We start from the raw sequence: 17,548 nt of genomic DNA on the forward strand, positions 1-17,548 counted from the left end.
CTTCTCTTCTCTTCTCTCTCTAGCCTTCTTCTCTCTCCCCTCCCCGACCTGGAATAAACTATGGTTAATGTATCTCTTGTTCTCAAGTCTCCCATCTTGTGCCTCTTTATATTTTTAAACTTAAACAAGAGAACAGCACTATTCTTTAAAATTTATTTATTTACTTATTTTTGAGACAAGGTCTCTCTGTGTAGCTCTGGCTGTCCTGGAATTCACTCTGTAGACCAGGCTGGCCTCGAACTCACAGAGATCCTCCTGCCTCTGCCTCCTGAGTGCTGGGACTAAAGGCGTGCGCCACCACTGCCTGTCTAATATCGGCTATGATTTATTTATTTATTTATTTATTTATTTACTTACTTACTTACTTATTTATAATATGCATCGGTGTTTTTGCCTGTCAGTGCTCTTAACCACTGAGCCATCTTTCCAGCTCCCCAAGTTTTAAAAAGTTGAAAAATATGCCACTGCTGGTGTGTCTGAACTTGCCGTAAGCAGTTAGACAGGCCAGGCCTTGCTAGGAATGCTAGGGAGCCTTGGGGTGAATCTGGCCTCCGGGTGAGAGGGGAAGGCAGGCAGACCCCCCATTTCTGTCCCAGGTGTGCCACCACCCTTCCTGGACGCTTCTGTCCACACACCTGCAGAGTAGCTCAGCTGGACTGACAGTGTGACAGTGTGGCTTGACGGAGACAGCCTGGGCTGGCAGGACAGGTTTCTCCTTCCTGGCCTCTCGCCCAGAGACCAGTGCCTTGGGGTAAGAGGGGAGCAGAGAGGCGTGGGCCAGGCCAGAACCGGTATCTTCGGAGAGAGAGGTAGCCCTGTGGTGTCTGTTCCTTCTACCTCCAGCCCTTTCAAGGCTGTATTGTCCCTCCACCTCTAACTACCCGTGGCTCCCCAGTGCCCTCAGCACACGGTCTCGTTCCTCACCTGATACGGAGGGGTCCCTGTGGCTTGGTCCCTTGCCCATGCTCATCTCTCTTTCCTGCCCCACCGAGCATCTCATGTGAACCCATAGAACCGAAAGAATAATGGAATGGTACAGAGCAGCCAAGCAGGGCACAAACCAATTCTATTTCAACCGTGAAAAGTAAGTTTGTTGTTGCTTTTTTCATTTCAATGTAAAAGCTGCATCCCTTTATCCAACCAGTTCGACTTCTGTGAGCCTGTCCTAAAGACTCACTTAGAAGCACATGCAAGGGGACTGGGCTCAGCGGTTAAGAGCACTGACTGCTCTTCCAGAGGTCCTGAGTTCAATTCCTGGCAACCACATGGTGGCTCACAACAACCTTGAGTGGTGCCCTCTGCTGGCCTGCTGACTCAAGGAGAGTTGAGAGGTAGTAACTGGCCGTTACTCCATTAATGTAATGTAGGATCCTGGAGACAGAGGTAGGAGCATCAGGGGGACAAGGCCAGCCTGGGCTATGTATGGAGTTTGAAGCCACCTTGGGCTACATAGAGACCAGGAGATCCTATTTCAAAAAACAGTTGGTTGGGGGATGAGTGCCTTTAGAGGCAGGCGAATCTCTGTGGGTTTAAGGCCAGCTTGATCTACATAGTGAATTCCAGGACAGCCAGAGCTACGTAGATTCTATTTCAAATATCCCAAGAGAATATAAATCAGATCCATTTCTCCCTTTATAAAACTTACTTTCAAAGCCGGGTGTGGTGGTGTTGGTAACCCGGAGACTTGGGAGGTTAAAACAGGTAACCTCAAGTCTGAAAACCAGTTTAGGCTACATAATGGCACCCTGTGCCTCATTTTAAGAGGGGGCGGGTCTAGGGGGTGTAGTTCATCATCCCTGGGTTGGACCCTCAGCACCACAAAAACAGAAGGGAGACGTGGGCCAGTAAGATGGCTCAGTGGGTAGGGGAGCTTGCTGTATGTGTTCATTACTTCTCTGTTGCTGGGATTAAAACACTATGGCCAAGACAACTGCTAGAAGACAGACTTTATTGGGGCTCTGGTTCCTTTCTCTCTCTCTCTCTCTCTCTCTCTTTCTTTCTTTCTTTCCAGGTATGTGCCCACCATACCTGGCCAGCTCCCCATTTCGGCCGCCATAACAGCCCAGCACGTGCTTGTCTGACCTTGCCTTGGTCACTAGGAGGTCAGATGCCTGCCTTGTGGCAAGGAACCAATCAGAAGTTAGCTGGTGGCGCTATGCTTTATGGCTCTGGGTGTGCTTTATGGACACCTGCACAGCAATGATGCACAGAGCATAGCAACCACCCTAGGAGGGCCTATGGGCCATAACAACCAGTTGGCCAATCAACACAAGGCAAGCCCTCCAAGCCTGGAGCTACACTAATCCTGAGCCTGTGTGTACCCCTAGACACTCCCCTTATGCTGCCCTACAAGATCTCTCTGCAGATGCTTCGAGCTGTGTTTTCTAGCCATCCGCCAAGGTGGATGGATGAAAGGCCCGAGCTAACAAGGTGTTAGCTCATTAAAAAACAATAAAGCCTCATGCAGTTTGCATCAAGCTTTTGACTCTGCCTGGTGATTGGGGTGACCGCGGTCCTGGGCTGAGATCCTGGAGGCCTGAGCTTCCTGGTCTTACCTTCCTTCCTTCCTTCCTTCCTTCCTTCCTTTCTTTCTTTCTTTCTTTCTCAAGACAGACAAGGTTTCTCTGTGTAACAGCTCTCTGGCTGTCCTGGAACTAGCTCTTGTAGACCAGGCTGGTCTGGAAGTCACAGAGATCCTCCTGCCTCTGCCTCCCAAGTGTTGGGATTAAAGGTGTGCACTGCCACCACCTGGCTGGGTCTTATGGTTTCAAAGGATAAGAATCTGTCAAAGAGGGGAGGCATATCATTCATGTTGACCTCAGTGGGTTACTGAAACACTACTTTTCCAACTAAAAAGAACCTGGAAATGGATGAGAGACTTGACATTCTCAAAGCCTGCCCCAGTATTGTCCTTCCTTCAGCAAGGCTGTACCTCCTTGTAACTTCTCTGAAGAGCCTCACCAACTGAGAATAAGTATTCAAATGTCTGAGCCTAGGGGGACCCGACACCCCCCCCAACACACACACACACACACACACACACACACACACACACACACACACACGCAGGATTTCTTTGTGTAACAGCCCTGGAACTCACTTTGTAGACCAGGCTGTCCTCCAACTCACAGAGATCCACCTGCCTCTGCCTCCCGAGTGCTGGGATTAAAGGCGTGAGCAAGATTTCTTATTCAAACCATCACATTAAGGAGGCAGAGGCAGGCAGATCTGTGTGAGTTCGAGACCAGCCTCGTCTACAAGAGCTAGTTCCATGATAGGCTCCAAAGCTATACAGAGAAACCCTGTCTCAATAAACAAACAAACAAAAAAAAACAAAAAATAAAACAAAACAAAACAAAAACCTGAAAGAAAAAAAAAGTCTAACATCCCGGGTTTGATCAGGTAACAGGAGAGGACCCACAAGACACATCCCCAGTGACCACTTCCTGTAACTGGACCCCAATGCCTAATAGCCCATTCATCCACGAATTCATTAACTCATTAGCTGATTAATCCATTAATGAAGTTAGTGCTTTCGTGATCCCATTACTCCTCCATAGCACCACCCACTGGCTACCAAAGAATACACTCTTCCTGCCCTCTCCTTAAGCATCCAGGGAGAAATGTCTTTCTCCCTCTTTCTGAGACAGGATCTGATTATGCCAACTCTTCAGGACTAAATCCAAGTCTAAAATCCAAACCTAAACCCTGGGACTAGGGAGATCCGCCCGGTAGTAATCGTGCATGTTTCACAAGCAGGAGGACCAGAGTTCAAATCCCTAGAACCCTTTGTTAAAAAACAAAAACAAACCCAAACAACAACAACAAAACAGTGGTGGTAGGCTAAGGCTACAACCCAGCTGCTACCGGGTGGACAAAGGAGGGTGAGACAGGAGGATTGCTGGGACTTGCCGGCTGGGAGTTTAGCTCCAGAAGCAGTGAGAGACCTTGTCTGAAAGGAAAAATTTAGGGGGAGGAGGGGAGGGAGAGGGACCTGGGATTGACATGTAAAATAATTTTCTGTCTAATAAAAAAAAAAAAGAAAAAAAAGGAAAAATTTAGGAGAGCAAGGACCCCTGACATCCTCCTAGAATGCAGGGGTGGGATTGGGAGGTGGGGATGGGTGAGGAGCCAGGGCATGGTTAAACTACACATGTATGAAATTCTCAAAAAATTAATAAAAGTATATCTAAAAAGCAAGAGACAGGTCATAATAGATGTTAGAGCAGAAAAAAAAAATCATAAACCCCTGTGAGTTCGAAGCCAGGAGCAGGACAGGCTCCTAAGCAATACAGAGAATCCCTGTCTGAAACAAGACAAAACAAAACAAAAACCAAAAAGAAAAAAATCATAAACCCCCCATTTGTAGAGTAAGCAAATCATAACACGCGAGCATGCTGACCACACCCGACTCTGTGACACATTTACAAGATCAACGCTGTTCTTGAGCTGATCAACTCCGATCAACACAATGCGGTGTTTTGTTACTTTGTCTCTCTTTTTCTCTGGGGTAGGATCTGGACTTGCAGCTCAGACTGGCCTCCGCCTGAGAGTCCCAAGTGCGGGATTCCAGGCGAGCTCCACCTTTCTCCACCCACCCAACCCGATGCAGCTCGAAGGCTGCACTCCCAGGGGAACAGCGTCTGAACCAGTGTGACTCGAGACAGTGGGCTTCCCCTCTGTGACCTTCAGAGGTTAACGCGGTGTCGCACGCATCCTCTGCCCGTGCACCACGCGATGCGTGGAGAGGGCCGGATCCGCGCTTGCGGACGCCACAGAGCTGCCTTGCAAACCCTTGCGGCTGGCAGCCGCGGTGGGTGCTGAGCCAGGCTCTTCCCAGTGCTGCTCTTTTTCGGATACTCATCTCGTCCATCCCCACGACCCCTCCTGCCTGCTCTTCTTCTGTGGGCCTCATCCAGGGCCGTGCGCCCAGCCCGGGGCAGGGTGGAGGGACCGGGAGCGCCGCGGGGCTCCCCACGCCTCCGGGCCCCTGATCGATCAATCAAGAGCGAGAGCAACCTCAGGACCAATCCGGAGAGGCAGCGGCAGCTCAAGGCCCGCCTCTCTGAGAGCGCCCTCGGGTCTCATTGGTTGGGTACCACCGTAGGCTGGGCCCAGGCAGAACCGGTTTGTGCAAGGTGCCTCCCCGGCGGAGATCAGGGAGTAGTTGATCCTGGGTGCCGCGGCGATGCTCGCAATGCTCGCAGTGGCTGCTGGCTCAGCAGGCCGTTGAGCCCGCGAGAATTGGAAGTGCTCTATTCAGCAGAATAGAGGGGAAGTGTTTATTCAAACAGGCCAATCCCCATGGGGCGAGGCATCTTTCCTGCCAGGACACGGCCCGTCGTCCAGTCCATGGTGGTTTAAGAAAAGAGGCAAGAAAGGGGGTTCTCCCGCGCCCGCAGCCCGGCTGGCTTTTGAGGCCCTTCCAGCGTAGTGTGGGGGCCCCCACGCTCGTGCGTTACTTCCCCTCACCTTGTTAATGGCAGGGCAAAGCAGATTCCTACAAGAGCCTAAGGGGCTGGCGAGTGCCTTGTGTTGCTGGAGAGATGGCTCAGAGGTTAAGAGCACCGGCTGCTCTTCCAGAGGTCCTGAGTTCAGTTCCCAGCAACCACATGGTGGCTCACAACCATCCGTGATGAGATCTGATGCCCTCTTCTGGTGTGCAGATATACATGGAAGCAGAATGTTGTATACATAATAAATAAATAAATCTTTATATAAAAAATCTTTATATAAAAAAATTTTCAGAGTACCCAGTTTGGTTTCAGCACCCACCCCACATCAGGCAGTTCATGACTACCTGTAATTCCAGCTCCAGTGGATCTGACACACACACACACACACACACACACACACACACACACACACACACACAGAGAGAGAGAGAGAGAGAGAGAGAGAGAGAGAGAGAGAGAGAGAGAGAGAGAGAGAGCTCTGGATGGCCTGGAATGTGCAATGTAGACCAAGCTCACAGAGATCTGTGTCCAGGGTGAAAATAAGTCTTCTGTTCTTTTAAGTTATTATTCCTTTATTTTCAGATAAATGTTTACGGTACAAACCAGGTCTGTGCAGGAATGCACCCCCCCCAGTGTCTCCCCAGAATGGCTAAGTGCATCCTCTCTAATGGATTCCTCATCCTTTTCTTGATGAAGAGCAAACCACCGCCGCCGCAACCATTCCTGTGCGCTCCTCGTTTGCCGCGGAAGATAAACCTCTCTCCTCTCTTCCAAGTCTGGCTATCCTCATCTGGATTTTGCACTTAACAAGACGCAAACTCGTGATGTTGGGTTACGTCTTCCCCGGACATTGTAAATTCCCGCAGTAGGGGGTTGAGAGAAAGCTCGAGTTTTCAGAGCAGAGGTGCTCAGACAGCAAAACATAAAAAGGAAAGACGGCGGGGGGTGGGGGTGGGCGCTGGAGAGATGGGTCGGAGGTTAAGAGCACACTGACTGCTCTTCCAGAGGTCCTGAGTTCAATTCCCAGCAACCACATGGTGGCTCACAACCATCCGTGATGAGATCTGGCGCCCTCTGCTGGTGTGCAGATATACATGGAAGCAGAATGTTGCATACATAATAAATACAATTTTAAAAAAAGGAAAGACAATGGTTTCCTTGAGTTCGTGTTGAAGGAGCCTTCAGGGCCATCCATTGACAGTGGCAGAGAAAGGTGAGTTAGAGAGGACAGAAAAGGGCAAAATGTGTGGCCAGTCAACAAGTTAGGGTGAAAAAGGACAAAATGTGTGGCCAGCCAGCACTGTCGGCCGGTTGATGACCCACGACGTCCCAGCTTCACTCCCGCTTACACACCCCGCGGGCCAATCAGACTCAAGGCCCGAGTTCCGCAGCCAATCAGCTGCAGCGAGAGGAGCCAGGCGCTGCACTGGCTGGTCCGCAGCCAACAGCACCAATAAGGGAAGAGCAGGGTCAGAGCTACAGCCAATCAGCGTCCGCCTCAGCATCCGGTGGGTGCTCGCTCGCTTGCTCGCACGGAGGGAGGCCGTGCACGCGCGCACGGTGGCCTCGAGCTCCTTGCCTTGCGTTGAGCTAACGGCCGCTCTGTGCCCTCCAAGTGGGTGAGGTTGATGCGGGAGGAGACCGAACTGGTGAGTGCTATGGTTTTTCCTCCTTTTCTCTTTGACAGTGGGCCTAGCCCAGAGAATGCAAGGGCTGGGCTGGGGAGGGGGTGCCCTTGAGGGACACTGTGAGGATCCGAAATGGCTTTATGTCGTGCGTCTCCTGGTCCCTTTGGGGGTCCAGGCTGGGCAGAAGGTGAGGGGCAGCATGCCCTCTGACTTTGCTGCACGGTCCCTGAGGCCAGCCTATGCTGAAGGGGGGAAACGGGGAGCCGCTGCCTCTGCCTGGCTCTGGCTACTGGAGGGGAGAGGCTTGTGGTTCCCTGGAGGGGACACACATGTATACGTTTTTTTTTCCTGGGGTCTTTGGACCCAGCTTGGACTGGAGTCAGTGTTCATGAGGTTGAAAAATCCATTGGGAAACTTGGCAATTCCCAGGCTATGTCTATGGTTGTTTTCCGAGACATCAGGTTGAAGGAAGTGCTCAGGAGTTTTCAGCGTTGGGTCCAGCAGGTTGGACATGTCTGGTGGCCTGTGGTTCTCTGGAGGTTCTGGGGAGGAAGCCTCTAAATCCCAGCCAGGCCTGTTTGTTGCCCAGTAGGGATTAATACTTCCCATAAGCGTGGAGCCGCATAGCAGTTGTGCTGGCATTGGGGGGGTGCGGGGAGGGGTATGTGAGCTCCTCCGTGCTGTAGGGAGTCATCGTTACTGGTGATCTTTTATTTTGGTGTTTTGAGACAGGGGCTCGCTATGTACTTAGTCAGGCCCCGATCTTCCTGCCTCAGCTGCTGGAGTGATGGAATGCATGTCTTCCCACACTCCTGGCTCACTGCTGTCTTTTGTTTTATCCTGGGCCGGGCAATGTGTTGACAGCTCATTTCACCTGGCTGCTAAAGTTCTCAGGGTGCACTCGGGATGTACATATGGAAGACACTCCCATGACTGGGCGTCCGTGGTCTGTTTGCTCTGGGAAATCATAAGGAAACGTGTACATGTGTGTGTACACATGTGTGTATACGTGTGTGTATATTCAGTGGGAGGAGGGCTAAAGGGATTTGTAAAGATGACGAAAATATTAACCTCCGTAGGCATGGGTTTCAGAGCAATCTGAGGGATCTGTTTTTTGCTTATTCATATGTAAAATGGTATGAGTGTCAAAAATGTCCAAAGTAAAGGGCTGCTCCTGTGTTTGGATGGTGAGATTCTGCCAGACTAAGAACCACTGGAATAAAGTAGACACCTGTACTATGTATGAGTTCTGGGCATGACCACAAATTACCCATTTTCCCCATGCTTGCTGTTGGCCTCTTTTTTTTTTTTTTTTTTTTGTTTTTTTGTTTTTTTGAGACAGGGTTTCTCTGTGGCTTTTGGAGGCTGTCCTGGAACTAGCTCTTGTAGACCAGGCTGGCCTCGAACTCACAGAGATCCTCCTGCCTCTGCCTCCCAGAGTGCTGGGATTAAAGGCGTGCGCCACCAATGCCCGGCTGGTGGCCTCGTTTTTAAATTTATTATTGTTGTTGTTGTTATTTTTCGAGACAGGTTTTCTCTGTGCAGCCCTGGCTGTCCTGGAGCTGCCCGGTAGATCAGGGAGGCCTCAAACTCAGAGCTCCTCCTGCTTCTGCCTCCCAAATGCTGGGGTTAAAGGTGTGTGCCACCACTGCCCAGTGCTGTGTATGTACATAGCATATGTGGGTCTCACACACTAACCTGCACATCTGTCTCCAGACAATACAGGCTCTCAGTTGTGAGTATCTGTTCACAGATGGCCCACTCTCATGAGTGGCCAGTTGAGGTCCGTGTGGGCTTAGCGTCATTTGGTCCAGTGAACTCTGGGCTCTGGATTCCCGGATAATAATGTAGAGATGTGTGAGTAGGCTTATGTGTTGGGTTCTCTCATACCCAAGTGGGCACTTCCTCGGTGCCCTGGGAGTCTCCAGCCCACAGGGAGGGACAAAGCTCAAGACGGCCAGCGTGTGGCCCTCTGCTTGGGTTTAGGTGAATATTAATATTTGGTACTCATCTTGAAACAGCCCACAGTCAGACCAAAGAAGAGGTTGAGAAGATGCCGAGGTGCCTGTGGTTCTTGATGGCTAGTTTAGTTCCTCTGTCACCCAGTCCACAAAGGGTGTGCTATCACGGGTCTCTATGACCCCGGTTCAGCTCCCGAGTATTGACGCTATTCTGATCTTGGGTATGCTGAGTGCAGGTATTTTTCCCCCTTATTTATTCCCATGTCCTGGTTTAAGGGAAGAAGGGAACAAATCCACCGGGTGTCTCTCTGCTGTGGTATACATGGGATGTACCTGACTCGTGTGAACATCTCAGAGTTCCTCTCATTGGTGTAAATACATGTAAATGCTATAGAGAGTTTGGGGGCCTTGATTTGGCGGGGGGCGGGGGTGCGGGGGGAGGATGTGCTCCTGGGAAGACTTTTGCTCTAATAGAATTTTTCTAAATTGAATTCTGTTCAGCTTGGCTTGGGGAGTGGACTCATACTTAAAACAGAGATAAAGGGAGGTGCAATACCTGTAATCACAGCTCTTGGGAGGCTGAGCTCTTGGACGGACAGGAGACCAGCCTGGGCTACACAGTGAGATCATGTCTTCAAACAGAAAAGGGGCGGGGGAAGACAAAAAGACAACATTTTCCATAAAGCAACCTCTCCTGGCATATTGTGATAGTCTAATTGTAATATTTAAATAGAGTCGATGTTTGTATTGCCTTGATGACATTGTTACATTAAGCTGGGCTTCGCATTACAATAATACAGTATTTATGGAAAGCTTTGGTTCTGGATTCAGTCTGTGTGCACTGAGCACCTCACACGTGTTCCCTTTATTGTCATAGGCCAATCCTTTTAGTAGGGATAAAAATGTCAGACCTCAAATTTGATTCAGTAATATGGGTTTGAAAGAGAACAGAGAAAGCGCGGATGATGGCTCATTCCTAGGAACCCCAGCGCTTGGGTTATAGAGTGAGTTTCAGGCCAGCCTGGGCAATAGACCTCATCTCAAAAACCAAAACAGTGAGGCGATCATGCCTCCATTTCCCACATATTTCTCTTCTGATCATATGTCCAAATCTATCTACTTTAGCCTCTGCTTGGACACAGGCTGAGTCTTCCAGGCCTGGGTTTCTTGTCTCTACCCCAGGTGACAGTGGCAGGTGATGCTCTCTGCATGAACTTGGGAAGCAGAAAATGGGGACAATTTTTGTTTCGTTCAGACAGTGTCTCATGTTGCTCAGATTGACTTCAAGCTCATGATCCTTCTACCTGAGTACTAGGAATCCCAGCAAGTGTCACTTTTCTCAAAGAAGGGAGACATTCCAAAACAGTAAGTCAGGTTATAAATCAGAGGCCAGATGCATCAGGTTGGTTCTATTGGGAAAGGATCAAGCTTGAAATTACCTCTCAGAGCTGGGCGGTGGAGGCGCATGCCTTTAATCCCAGCATTTGGGAGGCAGAGGCAGGGGGATCTCTGTGAGTTTGAGGACAGCCTGGTCTACAGTGTTCCAGGATAGTCAGGGCTACATAGAGAAACCCTGTCTCAAACAAACAGACAGAAGCATCCTAGAGAGGTACTTTATTAGGAAGGATAGTCTTTATGTACAGCATAATATAGGTCTTGAAGAAAAGCCATCTGATCCCAGGTAGCAGCAAGTTTGATAGCATGTGATTTAGTCTAGAGAGATCTATATAACTCCTGACATTACGTGGAGCCAGGTACTAGATAGAACCATGATCTTAGAATTGCAGCTATAAGGGGGAGGTCTGCAAGGCCACAGAACAGCAGGGCTTCTTAACTGTATCCTAGAGAGGTGGAGAGCAGCAGGGGGTATGTGGCTAAATGTCTGGGATAGAGAGAAAGGCAACTAGAGGGTCTGTGATCTACAACAGTGTCCTTACTCTCGCAAGTCAAAGCACTCACTGCTGGATCTGTTTCTTTGACATTGCTTAATTCCCAATGTCCTGGATTGCCCTTTCATGGCTGTAGGAAGAGGCTAGGGAAGGGCCTCAAGTGTCACCAGCGTAAGGGCTCGGGTTCCTAGAGCCCTGAGAATACCTTGAAGGGATCTGTCTCTAAGGGGAAAGCCACCAAGTGGCCGCCGGCAAGATGGGGTTTCCTATTCTTTGGGGGCTTTTGTTTACTCAGTGGGAGCCCCTTTGCTCTTTTCTCTCTTTTGGTGACCCGGAAGCCCCCTGTCACTCCCACCAACTGTCTTTGCTCTTAGCTGTGAGCAGCCCCCACTTCTTGGTCATCAGTGGGCACAGCACCAGTGGGGCCGCTGAGTCACTGGCAGGGGAGGAGGGGCTTCCTCCTCAGGGTGACGAGGCTGTCACCAGACCCCAGTACCTTTCCCTCCGCAGCTGTGGCTTTGCCCCACTTCTTGTTTTTAGAGACTGGTTTTGTGTTGGAGAAGTTTTGTCTGTTTGCACACCTAGTGGAAGGATTGTCATTTTGTGTCTTTTTACATGGGAGAATCTCGTGTGTTCCCAAGTGTGTGATGTCAGGAATTAGAAAGCCCAGAAATGGAAAATATGTAACTTTCAGGGGAGCAGATGAACACAAGTTGCCATTTGCATTTTCCCTTTCGCTCTGACTCATCTTCCCCTATCTCCACCCTACTGCCCCTTCGCCAGCCTCACCCACCGACACACCCTGTCTGACCTAGGAGGGGCTGACACCTGCCTGCATCCAAGCTAGAATGGGAGGGAAGGCATCCTAGGCCCGGAGGGAGAGAGTAGAAGTCTGGTCTGAATACCCTGGAGCCCTGGAGCCAAAGGGAGAAAAGCAAATGTTACCCCATTGGGGCTAGGAGGGGCCGGAATCCAGGGAGAAACCTATGGGGACCGAGACTGAATCTTGTCACCACAGCGTCTACCAACGTCTGCCTAGTTTCTCTTTTAGCTGTTTATTGTACCTATATGAATACCAGACACATGCCACAAATATCCCAAGATATCTTCTCAGGGAATGGAAAGATCAGCTTAGGAATCGGATTAATAGAATGGAAAAAAAGGAAAAAAAAAAGAAACTGAGTCTCAAAGGGTTTGTCCCTTCCTCAAATTACAGAGTGTCAGAAATGGGTGTGGTGGCACTGGCTGAGGCAGGATAGACATTTCAAGGACATCGTGAGCCACACAGGAAGAGGAGAAGAGACGGTGGTGCTAAAAGCGTGATAAGAGGCGGAAATCTCCAGGGATCTTGACCCCTTGGGCAGAAAGTGAAAGAAGCCCCTGGTTTTGATTTCAGAGAAATGTCATTTGTCATCAGCCCAGGAAAAGGAGATTTTTCTCTTCGAAGACCACCACAGGCTTCCTGGGGTTGCCCCCCTCAGAGTCTGCTTGGAGGATCTGAGTCACACACACACACACACACACAACCCCAGCCCTTGCTGTGGTCCAGAGGACAAGGGTCAACCTCACAGAATAAGAGGGGCTCAATGTACCCAGCCAGGGAGAGAGGAAGGAGGCATGGCCCCCAGTTCCCCCGTGCTTCACATTCTGCTTCAGGCAGAAATGGTCTGCAGCTACTCCACACGTCTGTCACCTCTAAGACAGACCGAATAGCAGCTGAATGCTAGGCTGTACTGGCGGCTACTTCCCTATGCATGGCCCTTGGTCTTCACCCCTCCTCCAAAGGACACCAGTGGTATTTGACGCATGAGGAGACTGAGGCTCAGACAGATGACTTGCCCAAGGTGACTCAACTAGTAAATGGCACAAATGAGGCTCAGCCTCTGACTGTTCCAAAGTACCTGTGGCCACAGTTGATGTCTTTGGCTCTAAGGAATTGACAAATCACAGAGTTAGGTGAGGAGGCAGCCTGGGTTGTTAAAAGTAGATGGGTAGCCTCTGGCAGGTCTCAAGCAGAGACAGAAGGTATAAAGCCACACCCCTTTGGGGGGGACTGTGGCAGACTGATACTTGGGATGACTGAGGACAGGGGTGGAGCTAGCTGGGGTGGGGGGCAGGAGCCCCAAGAGCAGTATCGAGCATGCGAGCATGCGAGCATGCTGCGGTGCTAGGAGGCAGCTACAGAGGTGAGTGTTGTCTCCCGGAGCTGAGCCCCCTCCATTCCAACCATTTCTGTGCAGTCCCTGCCAGCTGGCACCCTTCACCCCAAGGTGTCCAGGTAGTAACCCTCCCTCCCTCCCTCCCACAGGGCCCCGGCTCACGGAGGGCCTGCATGCACCGGGGGTAGGCCTGCTAGGTGCTAAGACACTTGGGCTATTTCTTGATCTGTCTGTCTCCAGTATCCTGGAGGCCTGTGATGGTTTTCTTGTGTGTGATTCAACCCTCGACTTATTGGGCACTTTCTAAACCATTCGTTAGCCTCATTTTGTTCTCCAGTTTCCCTTTCCTTTTTCTCCTTCCACAGGCACCAGAGCCTTCTCTAAACCTCTGGTGTGGCTCTCTCAACTCGCTGGATGGCAATCTCTAGTCTTCCTCATTCCTTCTCTGTGTGCTAGAAGCTCCAGCCTCGGAGTGATGCCTAGCACCTGCTCTCCCTGCCTGGCTGCCTGCGTAACCTGTCCAGCTGTCTGGGCTCACATTGTGGGAAGACCCACAAGCTTTTTGAGGTCTTTCATGAAGTGGCATCTTACTCATTCATAAATGCCAAGTTTTGTGAGGAAAAGCCCAAGCTGCTCAGTGGGTCTTCCCTGCAAAAGAGCCCGGGGAAGCAGCAACCTTTAAACCCGAGTTTGCTAACTGTACGGGTCCTAGACCCCACTGCTTGCTACCTCTGCTAACTGCCTGGCTCTTGCTCCTTAGGCCCCAAACCTGACCCAATGTGGATGGATTCTCTTCCCGCTGCTTCCCCAGCTTGCCTTTGACTTGGTTTATATGACTCATTCAGGACAGACAGCTCCAGTCTGAGACTGGAGAGTCACTCCTCTTTCTCCCCTCCCCTCCACAGGCCTGAGAATATGCGGTTTCTCCCTCCCCTTTCTGCCATGGACCCCCCATTGTGGCTTTTCTGTCAGAGCCTCTGAAACTGGTAGATTAGTCGAGAGCAATGCCCCAGACCCCCACAAGGCTGATCAGCCCCTATGGCTCTGATCGGTTGGTGCAGTTAGCGGCTAGGCTTCGGCCAGCACTGTGTGATACCCTGATCACTGTAGGCGGCCTGGAGTTCCCTGCCCACAGCCTGGTGCTGGCAGGTGCAAGCCCGAGGCTGGGATGCAGGGGCAGGTGGGCTCTGGTTGAAGGCATCAGCCCTTCTACCTTTGCTCAGCTGCTAACCTTTGTGTATGGAGAGAGCGTGGAGCTACAGCCTGGGGAGCTGGGGAACCTTGAAGAGGCGGCCAGAGCCTTGGGGGTGCAGGCCCTGGAAGAGGCATGCAAGCGAGCTCAAAGGGACAAGAACGAAGATGAGCTGCATGGAGGACTGAAGAGGCACCAGGTGTCAGAAGAACTCACGAGGAGTTCTGAGAGAAGACCGGGGGGTCCTGGAGAGAAACAGAGCCCAGAGAAGGATTTTAGGAGTAACAGGAAAGAACAGGAGACGTTACACAAGCGCAGAGCACCCGGAGAGAGCCCTGAGAGGGCAGGGCTAACTAGGAAGATGAGAGCAGAGGAGGCCCTCAGCTCAGCCCCTGGGGGCCACAGGGGAGCAGAAAGGAAGCAAGGAGAGGCCATACAAGGTATAGAGAGCCCTGAGGGCTCTGAGGAGTGTCTTCGTGGGTGCCCTGGTCCCCTTTCCCTACCAGGTTCCCCCCTAACCAGCCTCATTCCCAGGCCCTGGTGGGCTGAGGCCCCTTGGTTGGGAGAGGGCCAACCTGGCCTGTGGAGCATCTTCCTGTGGCCGCCCAGATATGGCATTCCCTCCTCCCTTAGCACCCCCGTCACTGCAGCCTGGCAGGTCTGGCCTCAAGACCAGAGGTGAGTGAAGGGCTTAGTGGAAGGTATCTAGGCTGGGGGGGCTTTAGCTCAGGAGAGGCAGCAGTCATGGGTGGGAGGGAACCACGTCTCCATACGTTTGCTAAGTTAAGGAGACAACAAAATATTCTGATCTTGAGAGAGGCCAGAGCTGGTTAGGTTCTCAGGCTTCGCCAAGGCTGTAATTCTTCTCCACCCAGGATCCCACTGACCTTGAGCCACTCCAAAGGTCTCTGGAGTCAGAATCAGCTGGCCTCCTCTAGCTCCACTCCAGGTAAGCCCCTCATTGTTCCATCCAGGGCTTCTGCACAGCAGCTGGGCTCCAGGAGTCAGGCCTTAGCAGGGCCCCTACTTTACCCTACTTGCAGGATCCTTTCCCCAGGGCCCTGAACAACTCAGCCCTTGGGAGACAAAAGAGTCTGGGTAAGGGTACACAGTAAGCAGGGCGAGAGAACTGCTACCTCAGGGTCACCAAAGCTCTCAATTTCTTGCCTGGATGTATTGACTCAATTCAGGGATTCTGGTCATGCCATCTTGACTTCTCTGTCCACACAGGCACACTGGCAACCTGTGTGGGTCAAGAATGCACACTGAGCTGTCCATCTCACCAACACTCTGCTTTACCCCTTCCTGCTCGCTCCCGGCCCTATTCTTGCTCTGTCTGTGGAAAGAGGTTTTCACTCAAGCACCAGATGGAGACGCATTACCGAGTCCACACAGGTATGGGCATACTGCCCAGTGTGAATTTGTCTTTTTTGTTCCCATCGCTGGGCTGCCAGTTCCTCCCTTGCCCCATTGCTCGACACACCCCTAGCTTGGCCAACCTTCGCCCATTTCTTCCTTCTCTGGCTTTCTCCTCCACCTGTAGGAGAGAAGCCCTTCTCCTGTAGCCTCTGCCCTCAGCGCTCCCGGGATTTCTCTGCCATGACCAAGCACCTGAGGACACACGGGGCCGCTCCCTATCGCTGCCCTCTGTGCAGGGCTGGCTGCCCCAGCCTGGCTTCCATGCAAGCTCACATGCGTGGCCATTCGCCCAGCCAGCTGCCGCCTGGATGGACCATACGCTCCACCTTTCTCTACTCTTCCTCGAGGCCGACACGGGCCTCCGTCCCTCCCGGGAGTCCTGCCTCCTCCTCTGCCACCTGACCGGGTGTTGGCAGCTTCTCTGGCTTTGACAAGCGTCCACCCAAAGAATGAAAGGCATGCGGGCTCAGCCGGCCTGTGCTTAGGGCTGCCTGGCAAACTTGACTGCAGAAGCGCTGCTCTGCGCTGTGGGACAGGAGCCACGAACCCTGCTGACGAGTCCCAGTGAAAGACGAGTCCCAGTGAAAGACGCTCTGAGTTGGCTGGAGTGGACATGGACTGGGGACTGTCAGCGTCACCACTATAATAAAGTTTCTGTGTTCCCCGTCAGGATGAGTCGAGACTTTTCGTCTGCGCGGGGGAGTGGGAAGTGTGTGTGTGTGTGGTGTGTATGTGTGTATATGTGTGTGTGTGATGTGTATATGTGTGTATATGTGTGTGTGTGATGTGTATATGTGTGTATATGTGTGTGTGTGATGTGTGTGGTGTGTATATGTGTGTGTGTGATGTGTATATGTGTGTATATGTGTGTGTGTGATGTGTATATGTATGTGTGTGATGTGTGTGGTGTGTATATGTGTGGTGTGATGTGTGTGATGTTTGTGGTGTGTGTGATGTGTATATGTGTGTGTGTATGATGTGTGTTGTGTATGTGATGTGTGTGGTGTGTATGTGTGTCTGGTGTGTGTGTATGATGTGTGATGTGTATGATGTGTGTGTATGTGTGTGGTGTGTATGTGTGTGTGTGGTGTATGATGTGTGATGTGTATGATGTGTGTGGTGTGTATGTGTTGTGTGTATATGCGTGTGGTGTATGCTGTGTGATGTGTGTATGTGTGTATGATGTGTGGTGCGTATGTGATGTGTGTGATGTGTGTGGTGTGTATATGTGTCTGGTGTGTGTGTATGATGTGTGATGTGTATGATGTGTGTGTTGTGTGTATATGTGTGTGTATGTGTGGTGTGTGTGTTGTGTGTATATGCGCGTGGTGTATGCTGTGTGTTGTGTATGATGTGTGTGTTGTGTGTGTTGTGTGTATATGTGTGTGTATGTGTGGTGTGTGTGTTGTGTGTATATGCGTGTGGTGTATGCTGTGTGTTGTGTATGATGTGTGTGTTGTGTGTGTTGTGTGTATATGTGTGTGTATGTGTGGTGTGTGTGTTGTGTGTATATGCGTGTGGTGTATGCTGTGTGTTGTGTATGATGTGTGTGTTGTGTGTGTTGTGTGTATATGCGCGTGGTGTATGCTGTGTGATGTGTATATGCGCGTGGTGTCCAGCCCCTGCCGCTGTCCTGTAGCGGCCCCTGCTGGGCATTCATTCCCCCGCTGAACCGAGGGCCAGGCAGACACCCATTTCCGGGGACTGTCGCTGTGGCTGTGACTGTGGCTGTGACTCCGAGGGCGGCTGGCCACAGCGGCGGCCCGGGGGGGTGGTGGTGGAGACGAGGCCCTGCCACAGCCGTGCACCCGGCGCGCGCGTCCTCCAGGCAGGACAGGGCAGGG

The 17,548-nt window shown here is 51.4% G+C and overlaps 1 protein-coding gene across 1 annotated transcript; it reads left to right on the top strand.

The window, feature by feature from the left end:
* Positions 1–12,901: 12,901 nt before the first annotated feature.
* On the top strand, positions 12,902–16,373 carry Zbtb32 (zinc finger and BTB domain containing 32). Its single transcript, XM_027431246.2, has 5 exons — positions 12,902–13,120; positions 13,999–14,963; positions 15,161–15,234; positions 15,516–15,680; positions 15,829–16,373. Exons 2-5 carry the CDS (start codon positions 14,098–14,100, stop codon positions 16,104–16,106), a joined length of 1,383 nt encoding a protein of 460 aa, XP_027287047.1. The 5' UTR covers positions 12,902–13,120; positions 13,999–14,097; the 3' UTR covers positions 16,107–16,373.
* The last annotated feature ends 1,175 nt before the right edge of the window (positions 16,374–17,548 follow it).

This window comes from Cricetulus griseus, chromosome 9, assembly GCF_003668045.3.
Source record: "Cricetulus griseus strain 17A/GY chromosome 9, alternate assembly CriGri-PICRH-1.0, whole genome shotgun sequence".
NCBI classification, from domain to species: domain Eukaryota; kingdom Metazoa; phylum Chordata; class Mammalia; order Rodentia; family Cricetidae; genus Cricetulus; species Cricetulus griseus.

Excerpts from the sequence above, each read along its gene's own strand:
- Zbtb32 (XM_027431246.2), top strand. The coding sequence starts at position 14,098 with ATGCCCCAGACCCCCACAAGGCTGATCAGCCCCTATGGCTCTGATCGG. Across the intron at positions 14,964-15,160 it reads GTCTGGCCTCAAGACCAGAG|GATCCCACTGACCTTGAGCC; the intron begins GTGAGTGAAGGG and ends TTCTCCACCCAG. Across the intron at positions 15,681-15,828 it reads GCATTACCGAGTCCACACAG|GAGAGAAGCCCTTCTCCTGT; the intron begins GTATGGGCATAC and ends CTCCACCTGTAG.